The 25,568-nt window shown below is 36.3% G+C and overlaps 1 protein-coding gene across 1 annotated transcript in view; it reads left to right on the top strand.

The window, feature by feature from the left end:
* The first annotated feature begins 4,597 nt into the window (after nt 1–4,597).
* LOC142358731 (protocadherin-23-like) overlaps nt 4,598–25,568 on the top strand; it is a 239,014-nt gene continuing 218,043 nt past the window's right edge. Inside the window, exons 1-2 of the mRNA XM_075410273.1 lie at nt 4,598–5,789; nt 24,648–24,872. Of these exons, the coding sequence (XP_075266388.1) occupies nt 5,072–5,789; nt 24,648–24,872 (943 nt within the window). The 5' untranslated portion in view covers nt 4,598–5,071. The remainder of the gene's footprint in view (nt 5,790–24,647; nt 24,873–25,568) is intronic.

Genomic DNA, 25,568 nt, shown 5'->3' with positions numbered 1-25,568 from the left:
TCTTCGGAGATACGTATCTACCTGGATATAAGCAAGGACTGGGTATGTGATTTGCTATTAATGTCAGGTTTACACAAGCACATGCTCTTATATTCAAAATTAAAATCAATAAAAATTGTTCCATCATAAATTTTGAAATGCAATTTTCTATGAAATTTGTTAGTCAAACCAAAAAGTAGTAACGCCATAAAAATACAGTTAAAAACATTATAGTGACAACTTAGTCCACACAATACTGCATGATTGAGCCGAAAAAAATAATTACTGCACCAAATTGCAGCTCCTAAGTATGAAAAGGAACATTTACAACGCTTACAAAACGAGATTTCTAAAATAGGTCATTAGAATATTTTAAAGATTGATTGATGAAGATCTATTTCATTTGTTAATTCTAGAAAACAGACAATGTAGGAACTGTAAAGCGTTTTATTTGCTGCTTTGACCTAACTTTCTTTCAAAAATTTTTGTAATCCATTATAAAATTGGTAAATGCTTCAAATAGTCGAGAACACGCTCTAGTTGCCTTCACCTCTGGTTACCTTTACTGGCCACCCTGACCTTAGTCGAAGAGTAACCCTGCATTGAATCATAAGAAAAACCATTCTGTAATCGGCTGTCCCTCTTTATGTTTGTGTCTCTTTCGAAAATTTACAGCCTGTTTTGTAGGATGAGTCATCCGTACATGAATTTCTTTTTATAACTAGAGATAAAAACCGGATGGTTTTATTTGGAGCATTGCTGAGAACCGGCTGAATTTAGTCATGGCATTAATAAAACGCGGCTGAACTTTATCTGGGCATTAATAAACAGGGGCTGACTTTCATCTGCACACATTTATATCAATCGCCGCGCTTATGTTAACTGAAGTGCTCTCGTAAATGATGCAATTAAAATCGACTCTTTCGTTTCTGTTTAGGGTTTCAATATTTTAGATCAAAAATCATGCTCTACTGACTCATGTTTAATATCCACGAAAATAACGGTGCATGTAAGAAATCAATTGAATTTGAATAATAATTGAATGTTATAAATGAAGTTTAATAAATGCAGGAAATGATCATAAAACCGAAAGCAATTATGGTGTTTATGAAGTTGTGGTTTTTTAGGTTGGACCTTGGTTAGATTTCACTTCAACTTCAACATACGACTTGTCAATTTGAACTCATCGGATCAACTCGTCGTTCTCATCTCATCGGATCAACTCGTCATTTTCTTCAATAACTTCCCGTAGTTGATTCCAGTGGATGTACCTGTCCGGGACAACGATAGGTCACCACGCGCTTCAGGGCCAATCTTTGCCAAGATGCTTACAGAGGAACGTGAACTTGAAGAGGTTATCACCAGGATACTGCATTATCATTGAATTTTACTAACAAAAATTTTAATATATGCCTATCCATTTTTTCACAAGTTTGGATTTTTTTCTATTATTTCTTGTTACCCAAATAGTTGAGCTGATATGATGAGCCCTTTCATTTTAAAGCGATGAGAAGCAAAAAATTAGTGTTTTGTTTCATAATTGAACTGAGAACAACTACTGAAAAATTAATAGCAACAGTTTCTGTCTTCTGCTTTTTGCCGTTTACGTCGTTTCTTTTTTAAACGATTCTGGTTATGGACAAAACACGTGGCCTTTGAGGCTTTAAAATCCATTGATTGTTTTTCAAGAGTACCTAACTCCAAGTGCGTTTCAGAACTGGGCCACTATAAATGCAATTCCTCGTCATTACTGAATCATAGACTGATTTATGTCACTTTTTTTTACTTTTCAGATTTGCGTTCAGTCTGATTTTACAATGGTCAGACTTGGACCACGTATAAAGAGAAAGTTCCTTACGGTGATCGATCCAACGGTCTCATGCACCCTAGAGGTTTGTCCTCTTTTCTGCGCTACCACAACTGTTCAAACGTATTCTTTTGCTCCATTAATATATGCTTGAAAGAAACAAATTTCAAGCGAGAGAGCGAGCAAAATATATTACATAGGAGGCTTGCATTTACAATTGCCCAGTACTGATTTACACTTGGAGTTCGGTACGGGTGCCTATCCATTTTTTCACAGGTTTTGATTTTTTTTCTTTCATTTCTTGTTACCCAAATAGTGGAGCTGACATGAGCCCTTTCATTTTAAAGCGAGAGGAAGCAAAACAATAAGTGATTTCTCATAATTGAACAGAGAACACATACTGAAAAATTAGTGGCATCAGTTTCTGTCTTCTGCTTTTTTGCCGTTTACGTCGTTTCTTTTTTAAACGTTTCTGGTTATGGACAAAACACGTGACCTTTGAAGCTTTCAAATCCATTGATTGTTTTTCAAGAGTACCTAACTCCAAGTGCGTTTCAGCACTGGGCCAGTATAAATGCAATTCCTTGTCATTACTGAATCATAGACTGATTTATGTCACTTTTTTTTTACTTTTCAGACTTGCGTTCAGTCTGATTTTACAATGGTCAGACTTGGGCCACGTATAAAAAGAAAGTTCCTTACGGTGATCGATCCAACGGTCTCATGCACCCTAGAGGTTTGTCCTCCTTTCTGCGCCACCACAACTGTTCAAACGTATTCTTTTGCGCCATTAATATATGCTTGAAAGAAACAAATTTCAAGCGAGAGATCGAGCAAAATATATTACATAGGAGGCTTGAAATTACAATTGCCCAGTACTGATTTACACTTGGAGTTCGGTACGGGTGCCTTTCCATTTTTTCACAAGTTTTGATTTTTTTCTTTTATTTCTTGTTACCCAAATAGTGGAGCTGACATGAGCCCTTTCATTTTAAAGCGAGAGGAAGCAAAACAATAAGTGATTTCTCATAATTGAACAGAGAACACATACTGAAAAATTAGTGGCAACAGTTTCTGTCTTCTGCTTTTTTGCCGTTTACGTCGTTTCTTTTTTAAGCGTTTCTGGTTATGGACAAAACACGTGACCTTTGAAGCTTTCAAATCCATTGATTGTTTTTCAAGAGTACCTAACTCCAAGTGCGTTTCAGCACTGGGCCAGTATAAATGCAATTCCTTGTCATTACTGAATCATAGACTGATTTATGTCACTTTTTTTTACTTTTCAGACTTGCGTTCAGTCTGATTTTACAATGGTCAGACTTGGGCCACGTATAAAAAGAAAGTTCCTTACGGTGATCGATCCAACGGTCTCATGCACCCTAGAGGTTTGTCCTCCTTTCTGCGCCACCACAACTGTTCAAACGTATTCTTTTGCGCCATTAATATATGCTTGAAAGAAACAAATTTCAAACGAGAGATCGAGCAAAATATATTACATTGGAGGCTTGAATTTACAATTGCCCAGTACTGATTTACACTTGGAGTTCGGTACGGGTGCCTATCCAGTTTTTCACAAGTTTTGATTTTTTTCTTTCATTTCTTGTTACCCAAATAGTGGAGCTGACATGAGCCCTTTCATTTTAAAGCGAGAGGAAGCAAAACAATGAGTGTTTTTTCATAATTGAACAGAGAACAACTACTGAAAAATTAGTGGCAACAGTTTCTGTCTTCTGCTTTTTTGCCGTTTACGTTGTTTCTTTTTTAAACGTTTCTGGTTATGGACAAAACAAGTGGCCCTTGAGGCTTTAAAATCCATTGATTGTTTTTCAAGAGTGTTTTTGCATTCTGTATAGGTGCAATTTGTCTGACAGAAAGTATTTTGATAACTATCTCAAAGGAATATGAGTTCAGAGAACATTAACTTGGTGCAAATGTGGTTCTTTGAAAAATTTATGGTGCCCAGATTAACAGTCCTTTAAATCACTTTTTTAATGGGTAATTTAGTATTAGGTGAAATTTGATGATCTCCCCTAGCATTGGGCGAGAATGTCTCAAAAGTCTATGTGAGATTGTAGCTAAAAGTCTTAAACTCCTCATATTTGGTGATAAGATTTTTTTAATCAAAATACTGTATTAAGTTCCCTGCTCATTGGGCGAGTAGGCTTGTTAATCGTCCCCTCTCTTTGGATGACAACAGTTATTGACACACTACCCTTCCTTTGTGTGAGCAATGATGATCACGCACCATGCAACTTTATGCTAATATCCTAGCATCGGTTACATTTTTCATTGTTGTTGAGCCACGCCTTGCACAAATTGACAACGTTTGAGCTAGTCGGTTCGATCTTGTGACAGCCTGTTAATGATAATGAAATTGTTCATAGACTGCCCATCGTATTCTTCCAAAAATACAAAACATATCACATTGTTACCAATTTACTGGCCATTATTATGATAATGTGACAATTTAACCACTTTTAGCCATTCAAAGAACAGAACGGGAAAAACTACGAATCTTTGCTGTGCATTTTTGCTCCAAATTCCAAAGACAGATTTCCTAAATAAAATAGGCGTTGATTTCAGCATCGTACCGTAATAGCAATCGGTCGGCTATCACAAGAAAAAAGAACAAGAACAATAGTCAATTGTGAAAATTCCTTAATCCACCATAAATCCACGCAGCAAAACAAACGCAGTAATAATCAAAATTTTGGAAGTCTGTGCTATTTGTTGATATTACCTATGGATGACTATGCGCTTATTTATTGAAAATCAGTTAAAAGCTCTCTCTTAAAAGTACCACACCAAAGCTCTCTGCAATCACATTACACGCACACACACGAAAAGCGAGAGTTTAGTGGTGGTTTTGAGCTAGACCTGAATAAAAGAATGCATGCTAGCTTCTCTCTAATAGGCCACCATCAACAAAACAAAGTTACCATTGATTAGCCTCTGAAAATCAAGCACGACACCGTCACAATGAAGTATAACCGAAAAGAAAATATACTGCGATTAGTTAGTCAACTTAGTGTACATTCAAAATTTGCTGATTATTAAAATACTTTTCAGTTTCAAGTTTGCTTTTGTTTACAAAACAATCGAGAAAGTTAACCTGTGGAAAACTCATCAAGAGTTATCATCAATTGTTTGACTCTAAGTTAGCGTTCAGAATGACCAAACGCTTGCAAAATTATAGACAATTTTTATGAATTTGTTCTGCTTTTTACCGATTTAATTAGCATGTTGATAACTTAGTTAGTTAATTAGTTAGTTCGTTCTTGTAAAATGAAATCAATGCATTTCGTAATTTCGATAATCATTTTATCCCTAAATATTGTGTTCTGTTCCGATACTGTCCCAGAAATTGTTTACAGTATTAGTGAAAACCAACCCCCTCGTGTGCTGGACCCCAACATTGGTCAAGCTTTAAACTCGCCCAATGTTGTTATTCTTGAAGAATTCCAGTCATGTACGGAAGAAAAAAACAGTTCGGTTATACTTTACCCGAATTTAACTTTAGTGGTCCTGTCTGAGCTGGATAGAGAGGTTTGCGCGGAATATCGGGCAATAGTTTACGCCTCGGAGAAAGCCTACACTATCAAGGTGGAGGTGGAGGACGAAAATGAATACGCGCCCTACTTTGAGTGCTCTAGTCAGTGCGAAACATGCAACGTATCAACCGTCGTTCCGTGTGAACCATGCAATTTGACCTTCGAGGAAGGCCAAGTAGACCAGGTTAAGAATGTAGAGACTGAATGCTCGCCACAGCTGGCTGCCAAAGATAAGGACGGTGTATTTGGGATTGAAACATATAGGATTGTATCTGGTAATGTGGACTATGAAGGTAGCCCTATTTTTAATCTGGAGATTAAACCAATAGCCAATTCAGCTCCCCAGCTGCATTTAGTACTGAGAGTGGATCTGGATGTTGATGAAGAGGATGTCACAGATGAGTTCTCTCTAACAATCGAGGCACTCGACTCAGGGTCACCTCCAAAAACAGGTAAGACTTCATACTTGCATAACTTACTCTGAGAATTGAAATCACCAAATGTGAGATTGGTGCAATCGTGGTTGACTATCAATGTTCAGAAACTAAACTGTTTTACCCCTTCATCAGATGTTCAAATTTGGATCTCTTCTCTTCTTTTGGTACTTTAATTTGATCGATCTCACCGCTCATTGGGTGAGATACTATGTAGGTATTATGTAGATACTATTTACTCAGAGAATACTATGTAGGCCCACACTCTTAAATGAAAGCTCTATAGCCACAAACGGCACAGAAATATTCCTGTTTAAACGATTGGTGTCTGTTCGTTCACATTTTTGCCCCACTCCATGTCTATTCAAAAAAAGCCATTAAAATAAATCACAGAAATATAAGGGACAGAATATCCTGCCACTTTATTGAGATTAATCGTACAATTTAAGTTTTTAAATTTTTATTTCTTTTTAATTAAATCCGCGTGGTCTCCATTATCTAATAATCTTGGTTTACATTGATCTAAAATTTAAATGTTTGCTGATTATTTCTTTTTGCCAATCATTTATCTCCGATCTCTGACATTTCTTCCTCTCTCCCTCAGCCTTTTAACTCTCGTTTTTTAATTTCCTCGCGTTAATGAACTGCGCTCAAGTACCCTCCTGTTGATTTACATTGCTTACGAAAATACTCCCCTCTCATTGGGTGAGTACAATAAGAATTCGGGCGTGTTTCTAATTCATCAAGAGATTGATTCAGCTCAACACAAGCGTCTAGGAAAAGTTATCTTCACATTGCGTCCCACACAATCGGGTCGCTGATTATCAGACAGTTCAACTAATTGCTGCGTTCAACTACGGAGCTCGCGACAACAGCATATTAGCTGATCCTCGTGTGATGACAACAGAAAGTGACTGAACTGCTCTGTCGAAGGCAATGGATTGTCCCACAATTTAAGTAATCATGGTACAGCTTATGATTTCCTGTCCAATATTTGATTCATATTCCGACATTTTTGAAAAATTTTAGGCAAATGACCTATCACACAATTGACTGTTGATACGTGATCAATTTCCTCAATCAATGCCGAGTTGAATTTTGTTCTTTATTCAAACGGCAATCGAATCATATTTTAGAAAATGTTCTTTCGTTAAAGAGTATTTATTAAAACTTCTGTTAAAATTCTGGTTTTTTTTAAATAAGTCAGATTTTTTTCGAAATTGCTTTAGTTGGCGCCAGCATTTATGCATTTGAGATATTTTCATATATAAACTATGTAAAATTTTGTTTGCAAAGTCGTTAAAACGTCGTATACGAGCTGAATATTTGATTTTGGCCTCGCAACCAAAAGAAAACAGCGTACACAATCATTCCTCAATGGCCTTTTTATCAAACAGTATTTCATATAAAGTTGTTAGAGTATGAGGATCTTTTCAACAATTGCCCCCCCCCCCTTTGGTACCTAGTAGAGAATCGCCACCCCTTCTGTGCTATACTTTACCACGATATTACTTGGCCTACAGTTTAGATAGCCGAATAATAGTTTAAGCGCGATTGCGGACCGCTGTTCATGGCCATGCCTCTCATGTGCTGTGGGATGTAATCCGGAAATCGCGGGTCGGTTATCGCGACAAAGCCGCGACGCGCGTGAAGCGCGCCCACCGACCTACCAGTCGGAATTTCTTTTCGCTTTGTATTCTGATTCGGCTAGTTGCCATACCCTGGCGTATTTTGTTCTATTCAATTCAACATAGTATGTGCATGCGTGGAAAGTTATTAGTCGTCTCTGATTGGTTAATAAATGACTCGCTTAAATTCTATTCAAGAATAGCCCCCCTTTTGCAAAAGGCGGCAATTGTTGAAAAGATCCGATTATGATTATGATATCGCAATATTTATTGCCTTTTTGTCTACATACTGATCAATTAATAGTTCGAAATTTTGTCAAAGTGAACGGCAAAACAATAAAATTAACTGAATGGTTTGACCTAGGTATGAAGAATAGTTTGAAATTTTGGTGGGTTTTCACGTATCAGTGAAGCTTAGCGGGTTGAAATGACAACCCAATGTATAATCGTTCTGATGAGCAAATTCGGTTTGAGGAGAAAAAGACATTTACAAATCATTTGCTTAGATGGCTTTTGATTCTACTTTTGGCGTGCTCAGTGCTTAATTTCAGTTTCCTATTTCCAAATGGACTCGTTCCAAGTTCAATCAGAAGCTTACTTTTTCCACTGTCACATTGCCTGAGACTACATTGACAATCAGATCTTCCCCTATGACCTGCAAGACTTCTAAGAGTCTAATTACATTTGTACTGAGCTTGCAGTCCATCATATGATACGTAAGATACAGTGTCAATTTTTGCGTTCATGCCTATATCTGCCACAAATTTTGTTTAAACTGAAATTTCTCCAGTGCCTCCTGCATTTGGTTGCATTAATTAACAAAAAATAAAAGGAAAAACGATGCTCTCTTTTTGATGGTTTGGCTGTCTTCAGAATTCGAAAACTTGCTCTTCAATAAACACTACGAAGAAAACCCTTGTTCACTTCTCACACTCCTCTATCTGTTCTCATGTTTTTCATTTTTAATAATTTTAAATTTGCATATAATAATAAGAAACCTGCAAAACACCTCCCTTGAAATGTAAAATTAGAGTCAATTTATGATTTAACTCTAGGAAAAAACAACAGGAGGAAAAATAGAAGGAAAATTCAACATCAAGTGTGGGACATTGCTCATACAACGAACACTAGCCTCAATTAACTAGTTTTTTTCACAGCCAGGACGACTTCACCATTTGGCACTTTACTATTTTGAGTTGCAAGAATTGCTTTTCCTTTTCCATGATGGAGATAGTGGCTGTGCATTGCAAGATTGGGCAAATTCGGCGTTTGCATGATGGGTTTGCATTCGGCGCCAATTTTGTATTGGTGGCGATTTTGTAATGATGAAAAATTTGAATTCTGATTTATTCTATGCTCAAATACAAACCTGTTCCCCTTTTTAAATCATTAAGTTGAAGCATTTAATAGATATTAGAAAGCAAAGTTTCGGCAACACTTTATCATTTTCTAATTATTAAATAATAGAATAATCAGAGTATGGACCGATAACCATATAATGATATCTATTTCCTATTTAAGTGATTAAATGTTTCATTTCATGATAAATTCCATTGCAATAATTTGATGCTTTATTTTTTCTGAACACTGAAACCTTGTTCACAATCATTTAGTTGAAAACTTTAGACCTTTTTCATCTGATGGCAACAAAATTGAAAGATTTAAATGACACGTTGCTGGTGTACTGCGTACTTTTTTTGTTGGAATCTGTGGACAGTTTGCCTCAAAACACCCAGTTCACTTTTGGGACTGTATAAAACAACAACATGATATGTCCACTAAAGTTTAAACTGATAGCTCAATTGTCTGCTCTTAGTACTCAAAACCGACCAATAAGACAACAATCTTGGATCCTAGTACATAAGAACCTCTTTACATTTCAGAACACAAAATTCGAGGCCTATCCGGCGTTGACCGGCAGTACCAGTAAATGCAAAAAATTTACATGCAGCATAAACAAAAAAATTAGAAAATTTGGTTTAAGAAATGTCCAAAGAAATTGTACAATATTTTAAACAACTTAATCCGTTATAACAGCATTCGACGATTGGATCTTCCGGGGTCATTGAAATGAAATGCAATGAATTCAAGTCCATTTAATTTGCCCTCAATTTCCGGTAGATTGCCAGCTGGATCACGAAGCATGGCAGGGCGGTTTCGCCCTTAGATGCGAACGCCAACTTTCTTGAACGCTTATTCTGGTTTAAGTGTAGAAAACCAGGTTACATCGCCCTAGGTTACATAAGAAATCATGTAATAATCTACGAAAAATCAAGTGTTTTTACCCGATTTTGCATAAAAATGAACACGCTTTCTGCCTCATTTACACAATTTTCTCGGGCTCACACGATAAGTCATGTGAAAAACACAATTTCTCGTGTTACCGCAAGAATTTCGTGCGAAAAATCGCCCGAAACTTTGTTTGAAATCACACAAAAATTCGATTAATTTCACACGAAAACCTGCATGAAAAATACACGATTCATCGGGTGTTTCACATAAAAGCTCGTATGTTAACGACAGAGAAAATTGTGTGAATTTGCACTATTGTTCATGTAAATTACGAGAAAAAAAATTAGAATTGGAGAAAAATTGGATCTTTTCAACAATTGCCCCCCTTTGGTACCTAGTAGAGAATCGCCTCCCCTTTTGTGCTATACTTTACCACAATATTACTTGGCCTACACTTTAGATAGCCGAATATTAGTTTAAGCGCAATTGCGGACCGCTGTTCATGGCCATGCCTCTCATGCGCTGTGGGATGTAATCCGGAAATCGCGGGTCGGTTATCGCGGCGAAGCCGCGACGCGCGCGAAGCGCGCCCACCGACCCGCCAGTCGGAAATTCTCTTCGCTTTGTATTCCGGTTCGGCTAATTGCTATCCCACGGTGTATTTAATTCTATTCAATTTAATAGTATGTGCATGCGTGGAAAGTTATAAGTCGTCTCTGATTGGTTAATAAATAGCTCGCTTAAATTCTATTCAAGAATAGCCCCCCCTTTTGCAAAAGGGGGGGCAATTGTTGAAAAGATCCGAAAAATTTAGTGTATTTACCGACGCTTGTTCAGTTTGTTCAGTTCTTTTCATTATGTTGTCCACATGAATGGACCATTCCTCAGTTTATGTGGATTTCTTCCTGTCAATGTCTTTCTTTTGATGTTCTTACAACCCGTGGCTGCATTTCCGGTTTGTGTAGTCCGGGCTCGGAAAATCAGCCAACACAATATAGAACACCTGCCAATTGGCCGACAGACTTTGTTAGAAGGTCGAGAGAGAACAACCTTATGTAATTTGTGAATAAGATAAGCTTGACATAGCTCGTCAAGAGGCTCTACTGGTTCAACGTATACTTGGCTAGAGAAATGAAGCCTTGAGAAACAAGAAAGAACTTGAGAACGGGTTATAAGAGATGCCCAAGTTCGAGAGCTTAAGACCAGTGTAATTGGGTAGCACACTAGGCTTGCAAGTAAGCTGGTTCGAATCCAGTACTGGTCCATTTTCAAAGTAGTTGCACCTGCTTAGACCCACCCCCCTAATAAGCTTCATAAAGAGTAAAAAGATATTTCAAAAATTAGAATTATAAAATTCTATTAGTGTTATAAAAAATTAGTGCTATAATCTTGAAACTACGAGATAGAGCCTAAGTAAAGTCGCTGTTAGACGTCTAAAGAGTTTTCATTATTGAGTCTTTGTCCATTTGATTATTTTAGAATTTGATAAAAAAGTAGCAGTCTAAATGAGATCGCATATTAGACTTTATTAACTTTTGCAAGCTGTTGTTCGGGCCGATTCATTATAACTTCTATAATTCTAACTCCATGATGCATTTTTTTGCAAGATTTTCCTACTTGCGAAGCAAACAAGTTTTTCAATCAAATTCTATTGCGTGATGACTGCATTTAGCTTTCTCCAAAATGACATTGTCAACTTCTATCGTTACAGAGCCTCAGTTTGTTTTGTGACGACTACACTGAATTTTATAGTTTCTTTTTGTTGGCTGTTCATGATCCTTTGAAATAAGAACTGACATTAGTTAGACTTTTGCTGAAAACTTTTGATGACAAATTGCTGCCAGCTAGAAACACTTAATCTTTGCTTGATGCCATTAATATCTATTTGTAGAAATTTTCATTTAAGTAAATACTAACGAAATAAACCATTTTCTTCCAACCGAAAGCTTTAGTAGGCCTTGTTGACAAGTTTGAACAACTTTTTTGTTGTCTAATTTCTTAGGAATAAGTTTTGTGCACAATTTTTAAGAACCATTCTTTGGAAAATTTTTTTAACAATCAATTAAGAAACATTTTAAGCGTTCAATTCTGGTTGTTTTGCTCCGAAAGATAATCTGGTATTTTTGTTATTTTGTTAAAAACATGGGAGGAATTGTTGCTTTCATTTTTTTTGTTCTATGGTCTGTATTTTTTCAAAGTGTTTTATTGTCAGATCGGTTTGTTTTTTGCTTCTTATTTTGAAGATGTTTTCTCCAGTTCTCAAGTATTTAATCCAATATTTGTTTGCGCACTGTTCTGAAAGATATTAGATTTTTTCAGAACTGAAATATTTTTGATAGCAAAGCATTTGTTATTGAAATTCTGCATTGTCTTTACCTGTTAGAGTCTTCCTCTGTATGGTTGCAGGCTGTTCAGGGGTAGAAATTATGAGTTTAATGAAAAAAATGCAGATTGTCTTCAACCGACATTAGAAGTATCTTAAACGCACTGTCTGAAAGGCTACAGGTGGTTTGAAATCAAATAATAATTTTTTTATTGAACGTTACTGTTTTTTTTATTTTTTACATTTTACTTGATATCCATAGCTCCCTAAGCCAACTAAATTGGACTTTTTCAAACTTTCTTGGGGACACCAAAGAAGGGTTCAAAACTGGAGATGCATATATCAAGATTGACAAGTTTAACTGATCTCCAACAAAGTTTGTAGCAATTATATTAGTCTTGTGGTTTTTCTTCAAGCGATTTATCGTCTTATCCATTCCACTTTGTGTCCCGAAAAACAGGATAATCAGGTAACGCTCGGAGGGCTTGGAATTCTTTTGAAGATTTACGTCTAAGCAATCTCTAATAATGCGTCTCATAAAACTATTGTGAGGCCACATTTTCATGGTAATCTTGGGAGTTTGACCCCTCCCTGCCCCCATTCAACCAGCAGTCCACCCTCCTCCACCTGACGACTTGGACCGCTGCCCCTCCAAGCCCTCCCAACTCTAATCCACATCCCCATGCTTTAGTCTCTGGGCCTCAGCGGGGTACTACCGAACAGAACCAATCGCCGGTCGTCGGTCGTCTGAGAGCAAATCGCCCGATGTTAGATAATTGATTTAGATAATTGTTAAAGGACTAAGTCAAATGAAAACCATGCTTATAAACGTTTTTGCTATATCAGGCATCATTAAATAAAATGCGACTTACAGTGAATTTTTTACGATTGAAAAGTTTTCAATTCAATTATGATAAAATCAGTAAATTAACAGCTTCTTGGGAAATTGCTTATTTTGATTTAAAGAAAAAAAATTCTGAAGATTTGTTTTCAATTAGGCCTTAATTTTAGAATCATGATCTTGTCTCTTTTGTTGGCAAGTTTTTTTGTAATTTTTGTACCCTTTTGGTTACGTTTTGGGGATATTTCAATTCTTTAATTCGCTTAAATGTAACTTTCAGATTTAACCATGACTACTGTTGACAAAAATTTTAATTAAGCTCTGGCTTGAGTTTTCGTTTTTCGTGTTCAAGGGCTTCCGTGGTGCTATAGGTTTTGTTTTCATAGTTGTGAGCTTTGTAGCACATCGCATTGATCATCCATATGCCAATCGAACGCGCTTGAGATTTGCTAATTCATGCTGAACTACATGTGAGTCTGTTTTTTTTGCTTTGCTGTTCTCTTGATTATTTTTGCTCAAGTTTGCCAGACACAAATAGAATTGCGTCCACTGCAATATAATTTGTATACCACGTAAGAATTTAGATGTTAATCAAAACGAGACGTTAAATTTGGTAACAAGGTTCTGAGTTTCCTTTTTGTGTAGATCACTCTAAGATCCGTTATTTTTTGTAGCTTTTCTCATAGTCTAAGTTTTAATTGGGCTCTATATTGTAGAGTGTGGGCATATCCTAGCTTTCGACTTGCCTTCCACTGTGGGTTCTGCAGTTTTTTTTAGATTCACTCAATGTTTTCATTTGTCTGATTTACAATGCCTGGGATAGTTAATATTCTGCCTAATTTTTTTCATTGACTTTTAGGTATTCATCAAATTTTTGCTAGTTGATTGTAGATCAAAAAAACCAATGGACAGTACCCTCTGCAATACTTTTTTTATGCGTGCACAGCTAAGGAAGTTCAGAATAATTTCTGGTTTTGTAGGCTTTAGGAAATTTTTTCAGAGAATTTTCTGTCTAATTCACGTTTTTCATTCATTTTTTACATGTTGAACTCCAAATTATTATGCAAATTATTTCCCATTTTGAGCAAATTTTTGATGTTGTGTTGCAGAAGTTTTCCTAGTTGAAGCAAAATTTAAATTTAGGTACATCCGCTTCTTTTTCTGAGCTCACTTCCCACTTATCCCCCGATAAATCCCGCTTACCCCCGCTTACCCCCGCTCAGCGTTAGTCATAATTCACTTTTTCTTGGAAATTTGAAAAACCGTAGAACAGAGAGAGAAACGAAATCGTTGAACTAAAACCTAGTGGAACACTAATAGTTTTTAAAGAATTCATCAAGCATCAATTTGTTCTTGCCCCAGCAACCTTAGAACAGGTTCCATAAAATTGTTGAACGACTTGTAAATCTTTATAACATCAGTGCACAAATTGAGTGAGCTGTCGGCAAGGATCTAAAAAAATTTTGAACTAGACGTTTTTTGTTCAAGAAATTTTTAGCGTGATACAGAACTATCTTAGAAGCATAATAATGCTTATTAGGGCTACATAGTTTCATTAACAGTTTAAGGTTTCTCTGTGTCCCCCTATGATAAAAAAGTTGTAGAATATTGAAATAAGTTCGAATAAACGATACGAAGTGGATATTAAATGCATATTACACCTACAAAGATCGACACAGAAAATGCAAAATCTTGCCACGTTTCTTATATTTTGAATTACATGACATCCTTTTACTCGTATCATTTTCTAGAGGCAACTAAAACATTAACAACTGCAAACACAACGCGACAACGCGACAAACACAACGCAAACCAAATTACTGGAGCGACGAATCCCGACCTCTCATACGCCCTGAAATTGGAAGGGAGAAAGCTGCCTTCTCCTGGCTAAACACCTTTGCAATCGAAAAGCATGGACTCTGGATTACAAAATCGGAATTCCGCGATGCCCTCAGTATCCGCTACGGATGGTTTTTTTCAAAAATGTGCCATTAACATGTGCCTGTGGATAACCGGCTGAATTGAGCATGCAAACATGAAGAATTGTAAATTTTGTCACTCTCCCGAAAACAAATTGAAAACGTGTTTTTGGACAAATTGGTATTGGGAGTTGATCTTGCTACGGAATAACGGAAATCTGCCATACTTACCGCAGCCTGTGAGCTCGACTACTATTTTACAAAACGTGACAAAAGTGTCCTTCAATCTGGAGTTTCTCCTTATGATACTATAGAATATTGATACTACTACACGAAAGAATAACTATTCTTCTACTCTTATTGATTAAATCATCACAGAAGATTTTAAAGAAAACATAGTAGCAGATGCAATTGGAACCTTGATTGGTGGACAAGGTGACCGAAATGAGTTAGTTGTCCCAAAGCCCCGCCTCAAGAATACAAATTCAGACCTCTTATCAGAACCGCATTCTTTATTAATGTCATATCAAGAGCAGTAGGAAGAAAGCGCATGAAATACCTATTTTTCTGTATTGGAAGTACAGCGAAGCGGACTCATTTACTTGGATCATAAACTGATACTTAGGCTCATGCAACCGCAGTGGAAAACTCAAAAGCTTAAACTGAAATTCATTAAACTCAACATTTGATTGTGAACCAATGGGTATAAAAACCCAGAAATTGTACTGCTACTACTACTACTTTTATAATTACAGACGTAGCTCGCAAAACTAAGGAAACTTTTTGAGAATCTCTCCAATCAAGGGCCTAGCCTCGGCTATCACGTAAACGCGCCAAAATGCCAGCTAATTGTCAAACCATCGACAAAACAAAAAGCCGAAAATCTTTTTGCACACAACAATGTCCAATTTCTCAATGGTGCAAGAGTTATCGGATCAGTTATTGGCAGTGACGACAATATACAGGTGTTTCTGAAAAACAAAATCAACGACAACACGAAATTAATTAAAAAAACTCTTAAACTTTGGCAAGTCATCGCCCCACGCAGCCTACCATTGCTACGTCAAAGGACTTCAGAATAAAATGACGTTTCTTTCCAGAGCCACACCTAAAACATCATCTGCAACAATCCCATCCCAGCCTTGACGAATAGGGATTGTCCTGACGAGATAACGAGTTGGGTACTCTCACTCACCCTCAGAAATGGTGGGCTGGCAATCAACCAAACAAATGATTACAGCAGAAACTTTTCAGATTCCCAAAATCTTTAAGCAGCACTCAACGACTCTTCTGCGAACCTCATAATTCTGGAACAAGACCGAATGAAGAAAGTGATCCAAAAAGAGCACCTGAAAGTAGCAATGCAGAAGCGAAACCAAATTACTGGAGCGACGAATCCCGACCTCTCATACGCCCTGAAATTGGAAGGGAGAAAGCTGCCTTCTCCTGGCTAAACACCTTTGCAATCGAAAAGCACGGACTCTGGATTACAAAATCGGAATTCCGCGATGCCCTCAGTATCCGCTACGGATGGTTTTTTTCAAAAATGTGCCATTAACATGTGCCTGTGGATCACCTTTCTTACTGTCCCTCTCCCTACACTGCCCCAAAGGAGGATACCCGATTATCAGGCACAATGAAATACGTGATCTCTTCGCTAATTTGATGAAGAAAGTTGGCCGCGAATCGAACCAGATTTGCAGCCTCTCGACAACGAGACTTTTACAAACTCTACCTGCACCGAAGATGAGGCAATACTCGACATCTCCGCCAAAGGAATCTGGGGCAGTCGGTTTGAGCGCTCTTTTTATGATGTAAATATCTTCAACCCCTATGCTCCCACAAACAGAATTAAAGACACCAAAGATTCTTATTTGCTACCTGAAAATTTAAAACGCCTTGGATAGCAAGACAGAATTGTGGACATTGAATATGGATCATTTTCACCGTTGATATTTGCCACCACAGGTGAGCCAGTCCCATCACACACAAACTCATCAGACGAATTGCTTCCCTCATAGCCCAAAAATCAAATGAACGATACTCAGAAGTTATTTATTTTATCCGTACCCGTGTCAGCATTAGTCTTTTAAAGAGCACTATTTTATGCATTCGTGGATGTAGAGGTCAAAAGTCCAAAACGCGAGATGACATCAGCATAGAAACTCAGCGTAGAAGTCAGATCCTATTTATCTCAATTTTTTTAGTTTATTGCAACCATATGACCTGTAATGACACACAGTCTTCGCACTCAATGCCAAAACGACCTCTAAATGACCTCACGTTGACCTCCAAGCCAAGTTGCATGTTCCAAAACCATATAGATAACTAATTTTTTTCATGGCTGCGCGCACATTAAAACCCTGTTCATTTGCTTTGGCTCTTCGCCTCAACCGTCTCACATTAATTGCCATCCAGTTTGCTCGTTCTGTTTCTTTCATGTGAATTTGAAATTTGTTAGCCATTACGCCATTTATAATTCAAGTCTTTTACCCTTTTGACCACTACGTGGGGGGGGGGTTGTGCTATAAGGGAAAAAAGGTTAACCTCAACCGACATTTGCAATTAAAATTGGTCGTTAGTCTTGATAATTAAAAAATACCTAATGCCACTTCAACATCTAATATTGGTGATGCTCTTTTTTCTTTCATAAAGTTGATTGATTTAGAATTATTTCTATGTTCTATTTAACTTGAGTTTTGAAAACAGTTTGAATAGTGTCTTCTTATCTAACTGAAGTTGATTCCAGTGTTGTGTTCCACTGTTTATTGGGTTCCACTGTTTGTGTTGATTCTAGCATTGTCCCTGTTTTCCCAGTTCCGAAGGTTGGGTCTTCCCCCTTGAAATTATAGCGTCCCATTGTAGTAAAAATACGTTATATGACCTCTAAGCTGGGGTGGAGAAATACAGGAAAAACCTTCAAACTTTCATATCTCCAGATTTATTTCGAATATGTAATTTGAGCCTATGTCCTCTGAACAAATTGTAACGACACGTGATTCAATTCACCGCCAGTTTGGAAGGACTTTTTCAGTATATGAAATTTTTTGTGTCCTTTAACATGCAGTTTTTTTAATTCGTCAAAAGAGAGAATAACGGCTTTAAATTTAAAATCTTATTTTATGATCGTTAATTGAAAGTAATTGCACTTTTCTAATGTTTTACCTTTCAGATAAAATTGATAAACAACTGCTCGACGTCTAGAGATCAAGAGTGCTAGATTTTTTATCGCAGTCCATCCAAATTTCTCCATAGAGCGAATATCCACTGAACTATATGCTTATAATTTACATTGCTGTACAAATTTGTAGTTTAAAATAATCGAATCTTGCGCTTGTGCCCCCCCCCCCCCCCGCGCGCGCTTAGTGAGTGCTTATTATCGTCGCAACCAGCAAGCGCATGCGCCATAATTTTACATAATGGTTGACAATGTTACTGTCGTATATAAGCAAAACGTATGGGGTTATTGTCGTCGCAAACACCAAGCGCATGCGCCATATTTTTACATAATGGTTGACAATGTAACTGGCGTATATGTGCAAAACTGATGGGGGCACAACAAGAACTGAACCCTGTAATGTCTCATTTACCGATTGTCAAATAAGAGTCTTTTGAATTACAATTTTTTGAAACTGCTGTCTTTAATAATTTTTTAAATACATCTGTCAAGATATACTGTCAATAATTTCAACAATGAATCTTAAAATGGCAACAAAAGGTCTCGTCAAGTACTGTTTATTGCACATAAAATTCCAATATAAACCTTAGATGACGTGATAGCACGATTAGCTGAGAATCTACAACAAATTGTTAAAGAACCCAATTTCAAAAACAAATGCCGCTTTATATTTCTAATGCATTGAAGATGAAAATTAGTCAAAGAAGTGACGTCAAAGGAATTATCTTTTAATTGCTTGTTTTCCTTTGGTTTTCAAACAAAAATAAGTTACTGATGAATACATTTGATAACCTGGTTTTTATGATATTTAAGTTATTTTATTTTGATTGGCTACGAAATTGCTGTTTTTTGAATGGAATGAGGGACGAATGAAACCAAAAAAGTCAAAAGATATCACCCAAATTTTCAAAAAAGGGGCAACATTAGACAAAGAAAACACAATAGTAGTCTGAAAAAAAAACAGTAAGCCTAACATTTTTTTTTCAAATTTTCTTTTTCAATATAGGGTTGATAACGGTAAGGTCCACATAACGGCATAATTTTTAAAAAGTGGTGATACATAATGCACGCAAACTAAATTTAGCATATGCACGTTTGAAGAAAGAATAAAAATATTTGATTTCAGAGTAAAAATTTGAAGTCAAAATGCCAGAAGTTTAGCAGGACATCTTCCGTTGAAGCACCTCATTCAAGTTATTATTTATTAACTGCATGAATGCTTTCAGTGAAACAGGGCTGTTAAAAAATCCAAAATATTTCTTGCAAAACGATAAGCAAAACTTTGTTTGTTATCGGCAAAATCGCGTTTTAAAAAAAGACACAAGTGTTATAATGAACTTTTCAAAATATTTAAAACTTCGTCCCTGCGACGATCTTTACTTCAGTTTAGATTTGAATTTTTCGAATATTTAACCGGCTGAATTGAGCATGCAAACATGAAGAATTGTAAATTTTGTCACTCTCCCGAAAACAAATTGAAAACGTGTTTTTGGACAAATTGGTATTGGGAGTTGATCTTGCTACGGAATAACGGAAATCTGCCATACTTACCGCAGCCTGTGAGCTCGACTACTATTTTACAAAACGTGACAAAAGTGTCCTTCAATCTGGAGCTTCTCCTTATGATACTATAGAATATTGATACTACTACACGAAAGAATAACTATTCTTCTACTCTTATTGATTAAATCATCACAGAAGATTTTAAAGAAAACATAGTAGCAGATGCAATTGGAACCTTGATTGTTTTTCAAGTTACCATTCTTAAATCTGTAATGTTAAAGTTAAAAACAACAAAAACACTCTTTTTGGATAACTATACAGCCATAATGTTCCAAAATGAATTTAAAAGGGTCATTGAAGGAGATTTAGCACTACATGCTCAAATTGGAATTAGTGTTTAAAAAGACAAACCAAGATTTCCTCTTCAAGAGGCTATTCAGGGAAAAGTGGCTATTCAGAGAAAAGAAATAAAATTTTTAAGAGTTTGCGATATATTAACTCAAGACGATCTACCTCGCGACGGTCGAAAATAACTCAAGACGGTCGAAAAGAAAACAATATCTCTCGAGTTGGATAATGAAAAAAGCCAGCTGGAACTTATAAACTTGTCGAAATTCCTTCAAGATTAAGCTTGAACAACGTTTCAAAAATAATTGATTTCTGTAAAAAGTCACAATTAAAATTGAATTAAAAAAGCGAAAGGAAAGCTGAATCAACTAGTGTGAAGTATCGTGGCGTATTTAGTGATAGCAAACTTAAGCTTGCCGAAAAAATGAAAATTAACCTGCAGAATATGCCTGGTGAAATAAAAGTTTTGATTTCACTAATTAAAAGCTTATCGGATAGGACAAAATTCATATTACTCCTCGGGATTATAATAAGGAAAGTAGAATGTTCAGTTCCAGTTCTGGTGGCAATTAACGTTAATCATAACCTCCGACAATTAGTTAAATTTGGTAATTTAAACCTGTTTTAATGGAAAATAAGATAGGTTCATAGATCTCAAAGTTCATGATAGGCTTTAACCAATTTTTTCTCTTAAAAGTATTGCGGGACACATTTTTGTCACTTATTCATTTACGGTCTTCAAGACTAATTGAAATTCTCTTTGCTATGAGAATAAACAACAGCTCATTTTTTGTTTTGACTCTTAGTTGACCCTTTTGTTGCACAAGCGATTCCTTTTTATAATAGTCTGCCTTCTAATTTTAGAATGAAAACGACATCGAGAGCTTCCTTGAAAAAACAGTTGAATAACACTTCCGGTAAGAATTTTCGCTGGAACCAAAATTAATTGCTTTGCAAGATGTCATTAAAAGCATTAGATTATAGGTCTTAGATACGTTGTAAATCTTCACGCAGTAAATCAGAGTTTTGAGCTCGCTTTGACTAATATAAAGCTGCTCATTTCTTTTTGTAACGTTTCAATTTTGTGTGTAAGAGGAAATTAGCGGTGTTCTTAAGAAACCTTAGTTTTACGGGACTTAAGACAGCACACGCCAACCTTGTTAGAAACGAATGAGACAATGTATTGGGCTCAGGGTGTTTGTTAATTACTAATTCTCAACAATAGGGGTGATAATAAATGGCGTCAGAGTCTTTCAGACAGGTAACTGAATTTTGAAATCTTCAACACCTATTAAAACCTCCATCATTGCCAAGCATACGTCTACTTTTCTAAATCATTTGAAGGACGGTATAGCCTACCAAAATTGGCAAAATCAATTTCTTTCTTATACTCTTTGAAAACATGTAAATGGAAACCGTTTTTGTGGAAACTGTTAAATTTGAATATAAATTTTGAAGTTAGGTCAATTTTGGCTTAATAAAGAGGCAATGAGACTTGTTTTAAATTAAACTATGCAACAGAACCGCAACAACGGCCTAAACCATTTATTCAATAATTTTGAATATTTGAAACCGTTACATTTGAATTTAAATCAACTGATGGACTCAAATATGCCTCTTTAGATAAGCGAAGAGAGTTGCATTTAGCAGACTGAATGACAGGCCAATAAACATATAAATTTGTAAGTTATATTGAGTTATATTTGATGTTTTAGGAGAAAAATTATAGCGTCAGAGTCGTTAGAAAAATTTATTTATGAATAAAAACGATTGAATTTACTGAAATATTACTTATTACAGAACCCATGTGTCCCGTAATTAGTGAGAACAGGTGAGAGAAACACCAAAACAACTGCAATAAAGGGCAAAACCCGAAAATTACTTAAAAAGCTTGGAAACCCAAAAGGTGTATAAGTCAATAGATCAATTAAGTAACCTCAAATTAAGTAACCTCCAATTAGGCAACGCATTATCTTCAAAATCCTATTGTGTGCGCATCGGTTTGTACATCAGCCTGGCAAACTGCCACTATATTTATCGGATTTAATGAAACGAAACACGATGGTTACGAGGTCTCAATATTTTTACAATTTACATGTTACCAAATTTCGCTCTAATTTTGGAAGACGTTCGTTCTCGCATGCCGTCGCTGTTGTGTGGAATAAACTCTCGTTTGAGCTGAAACTTTTACCATCTGAAATTTTATTCAGGGGAAAACTCAGAATTTATCTGTTTTAATTTTCCTGCACTGTTGAGATTTTAAATGGTGCTTAAACCAATAATAATAATTAATATGCTTCATCAGACAACCAAAGAGACGATTTCCTTTTTGAGACTAAATGACGGAACAACAAAACTCTGCCAAATCAATAAAATCTGGACAATCTGCAGAATAGCTTACTTGGAAACCAATAGGGGCTAAGTGTTACAAACAACTTGTTCAATTATACGTTATTGGAGTACTTGTAGGCATTAAAGGCATTTGTTCTAAAAATCAGTAGAAAAAAAAATAAAACGAAAAAAAATAAAACAGAAGCGAAGCTGCCTGCCGCACTTGAAAAAAATTCTCAAAAGCCGAATTTTTGTTTTTACACCAATTTTCGTTCCACTCTAAATGCACTGTGAAAAAATTTTATCCTCGAAAGTAATTGCTGTTTGCCTCTTTGGCTAATCACTACTTCAATTTGGCTTCTCGTCGAAAACATATAGTCGAAAAAAGTGCAGAGCTGTTATAAGAGGCAGTGCCCCAATACAGTTCAAATTCTATGATTTGTGAAAATGGCCCGCAAAAATAGTCGGCTGGCTATTTGAGGGTAGCTACAAGCCTTGTAAAAGTGTTTGGAAAAAATCTGTAGCAGAAAATGGAGTTTCCGAAGCAATATCGGCTGTAGGAGTGAAAAAATTGTTGCTATAATAAAAACTCTTATTTGCTAAATTTGCCCTCTTATGGTATCACTTTTGTTTTTCTTAGGATGTGATTTAAATTTTCTGATTTGGTCTGGGGAAACAAAAGGCCAGCCTCGCATAACTATTCAGCCTGTCCATGGCCTTGCCTCTCATCAGCTGTGGGATGTAATCCGGAAACCGCTGGCCGGTTATCGCGGCGAAGCGGGCCCGCCAGGGGCAACTTGAAATACGGGTATCCCAAAATTTTTGGGCTTACTTGGCCTCATTTTCAAAATTTGGCTTGCTTGCCTTACGGTTTACTTGACCGCCAACAAAGTGAAATACTCACAAAAACTTTAAAACTCAATAACCCCTAAAAACCCAATTCTCTACGATTAATGTATCGATGGGCCAAAATCGACTGAACAAGAACATCAGTCGAGCATATGGGCTCGGAATGATTTTAAAGACTGCAAATTGTAAATGCTTATGTAGCTGTGTTAGAAGCACCCAAATTTTGTCTAACTTTTCTCTCGTAAAATTGACTTAATCCTATAAATTAGTAAATTAGATTTGATTAAAAAGGGCTAATTTAGCTTTGCAAGAGACTAAGACGATAATTTGAAATAATACCACAATCATATGTTTCCCTTTGTTTTTTTTTATCTTCGGTTTCACCCTGTAATTGAATCGATCTTTCCATCAGTCGATCACTTGGGACGGTGCAGAGAGATACCCAAATAGTCACAGTAAAGTTTGATCGAGCGTGTATATATGATGAGATTTCCTCTGCCGCTTTTTTTTTGAGGTGGAATGTGCAAGTATTTGCCACAATAGAACGGTTTTCAAAGCCGTTACTACAAAAAAGTCATGGCTTTCACTCAGCCTCAACATGAGCAGAAATAGCTTATTTCACACTGTTTATTTTTGTGTGTGTGTGATGCCGTGGATATTTTGTAGATTCTTCCTTTGCGTTTTTTTTTCACTGTGCCAGCTTCTGTGTTTCATTCTTGGCGGCAAATAGGGAATTGGAGCGATGACAAAACTTTTGGTATTTTGTATGCATAGACTCACTGCCTAAATCACTATCTCACTGAGGAATCTATTTCAGTAGAACTTAATTCGCCCCCACTCATAATCAGCAAAATTTACTATACATTAAATCAACTGAAGAATGAAGTTGCGCAAGCGGTGCACTCTATCACTCTAGAAAAACTATGCTCAATAAAAAAGAAAGCGTTCCTAATATCAAGTTTGTGTGAATATTTCCTCTTATTGTTTTTCGTGTGTTAACAAAGAGTATTTAAATTCGAGTTTTCGTGTGATACAGGAAGCTGACGCTGTATTTACACGATCATTCATGTTTCGTATATTTTTTATACTTCTGTGAACAGCACCAGATACCACTTGAAACGTGTTCAATTTGTTCTTACTGCGTCAATTCAAGCAAAGATTTGCGACGCGACGCGATTTTTAAAAATTGTTTGAATTCAACAAATTTAATGTGGTATGCAGTTTAGTAATGCTCAAAGAAAGTGACCAACTCAATGCTGGATAGTCTCTGATTAAACTGGACAGTTTTTTGTATCATAAATCAAATCTTTGGTATTGATTCTACTAGTGCATGCAGTATTGAAATAATGTCTATTTTGGTTGACAAGTTTTCGTTAATTAACTTTTCCGCTAATTTCTTCTTTTGATTTTCCGTTCATGTTAAAATTGTTGGCCCTATCAGTGGAATGAGAAGGAGTTTTTTTCCTGCTCTATATTCCCATTTTTCAAGATAGGTCCTGATACTTTGACAGAAAATGCTTATCAATAAAAATGAAGCTTTGTAAATTGAGAGCGATGACTGCAAACGGAGATATTGCGTTCGCTGCTGCTCATTTTTTTAAAAAAGCTTTTAAAGTTCATCAATAAGAATTGTTTTGACGAAACTTGCTAACCCAATAAAATAGTGCTTGTGAGATTAAAAAATTGTGCAAGTTTCTCTTGATCCTGCAATTTTCTTGTTGAAGCAACGGCGGTCGTGAATGTGAAAATAATGGACAAGAACGACAATGGGCCTCAGTTTGATATCTCCAGCTACGAATTTGAAGTTGCTGAATCAGTAGCCAATGGCTCTGTGGTGGGGGAGGTACATGCAACCGACAAGGATTCGGGAGATTTTGGGCGCGTAGTCTACTACATCAGCTATCCAGACGCATTAACGAGAGATCCCTTTGACATAATGACAGAGTCAGGTAGGTGTTGATTTCCAAACAGACTAGCATGTTAGGAGTTACGGTAAAGTTTTGTTATTGAATTTGAACTCAATGAAACGGTAAGTTTCGCTGAATATCTGCACAATGTATTTGCGTGAAAATTAACGATAATTTCGCCTCTTTACTTGGCTGCAAATGTAGGATGTTCAAATTTCTCTAGTGTCTCGTGAATTTGCTATCGGTTAACGGTGTGCGAACACGTTCAAACAAAGGTAAAATACCAGAGAGCATATAAATGATTATATAACAGCTTTTCTTTGTATTGCTAATTGCATCCAGTTTTGTAGCGGTAAAGCGTAACTATAAATCGGTTGTGGTTTTAACTTCTCGGAGTAAAGTTCTTGATCAGCAATTTCTCTAATGTGGAACAGGAAATACCGTAGCAGGGAATATTCCTGCTATGAAAGTTGTATTGTTAGCATTCTGATCTTTTTTTGGTAATTAATGGGAGTCTTCTTTTGGATTTGTTTTTTTTGCCGTGTTTAGTTCTTTCGCATTGTTTTTTCGCATTTTTGAGGTGTTTAGTTCTTTGGATCACATGGTGGTTCGTTTTTCATATAGGCGTTTCACATTAACTGATTTTTTGTCAATATGACGCGGGTGTTTGGAGAATTATTGCCAAAACTTGAGGATTTTTGTAGTATTTGTCGTTTCTTATTTCTTAGCAGTTAGAGG

Source organism: Convolutriloba macropyga, chromosome 2 (genome assembly GCF_964194025.1).
Source record: "Convolutriloba macropyga chromosome 2, txConMacr16.3, whole genome shotgun sequence".
NCBI lineage: Eukaryota > Metazoa > Xenacoelomorpha > Acoela > Convolutidae > Convolutriloba > Convolutriloba macropyga.
This window is presented reverse-complemented; position numbering and strand designations above follow the sequence as displayed.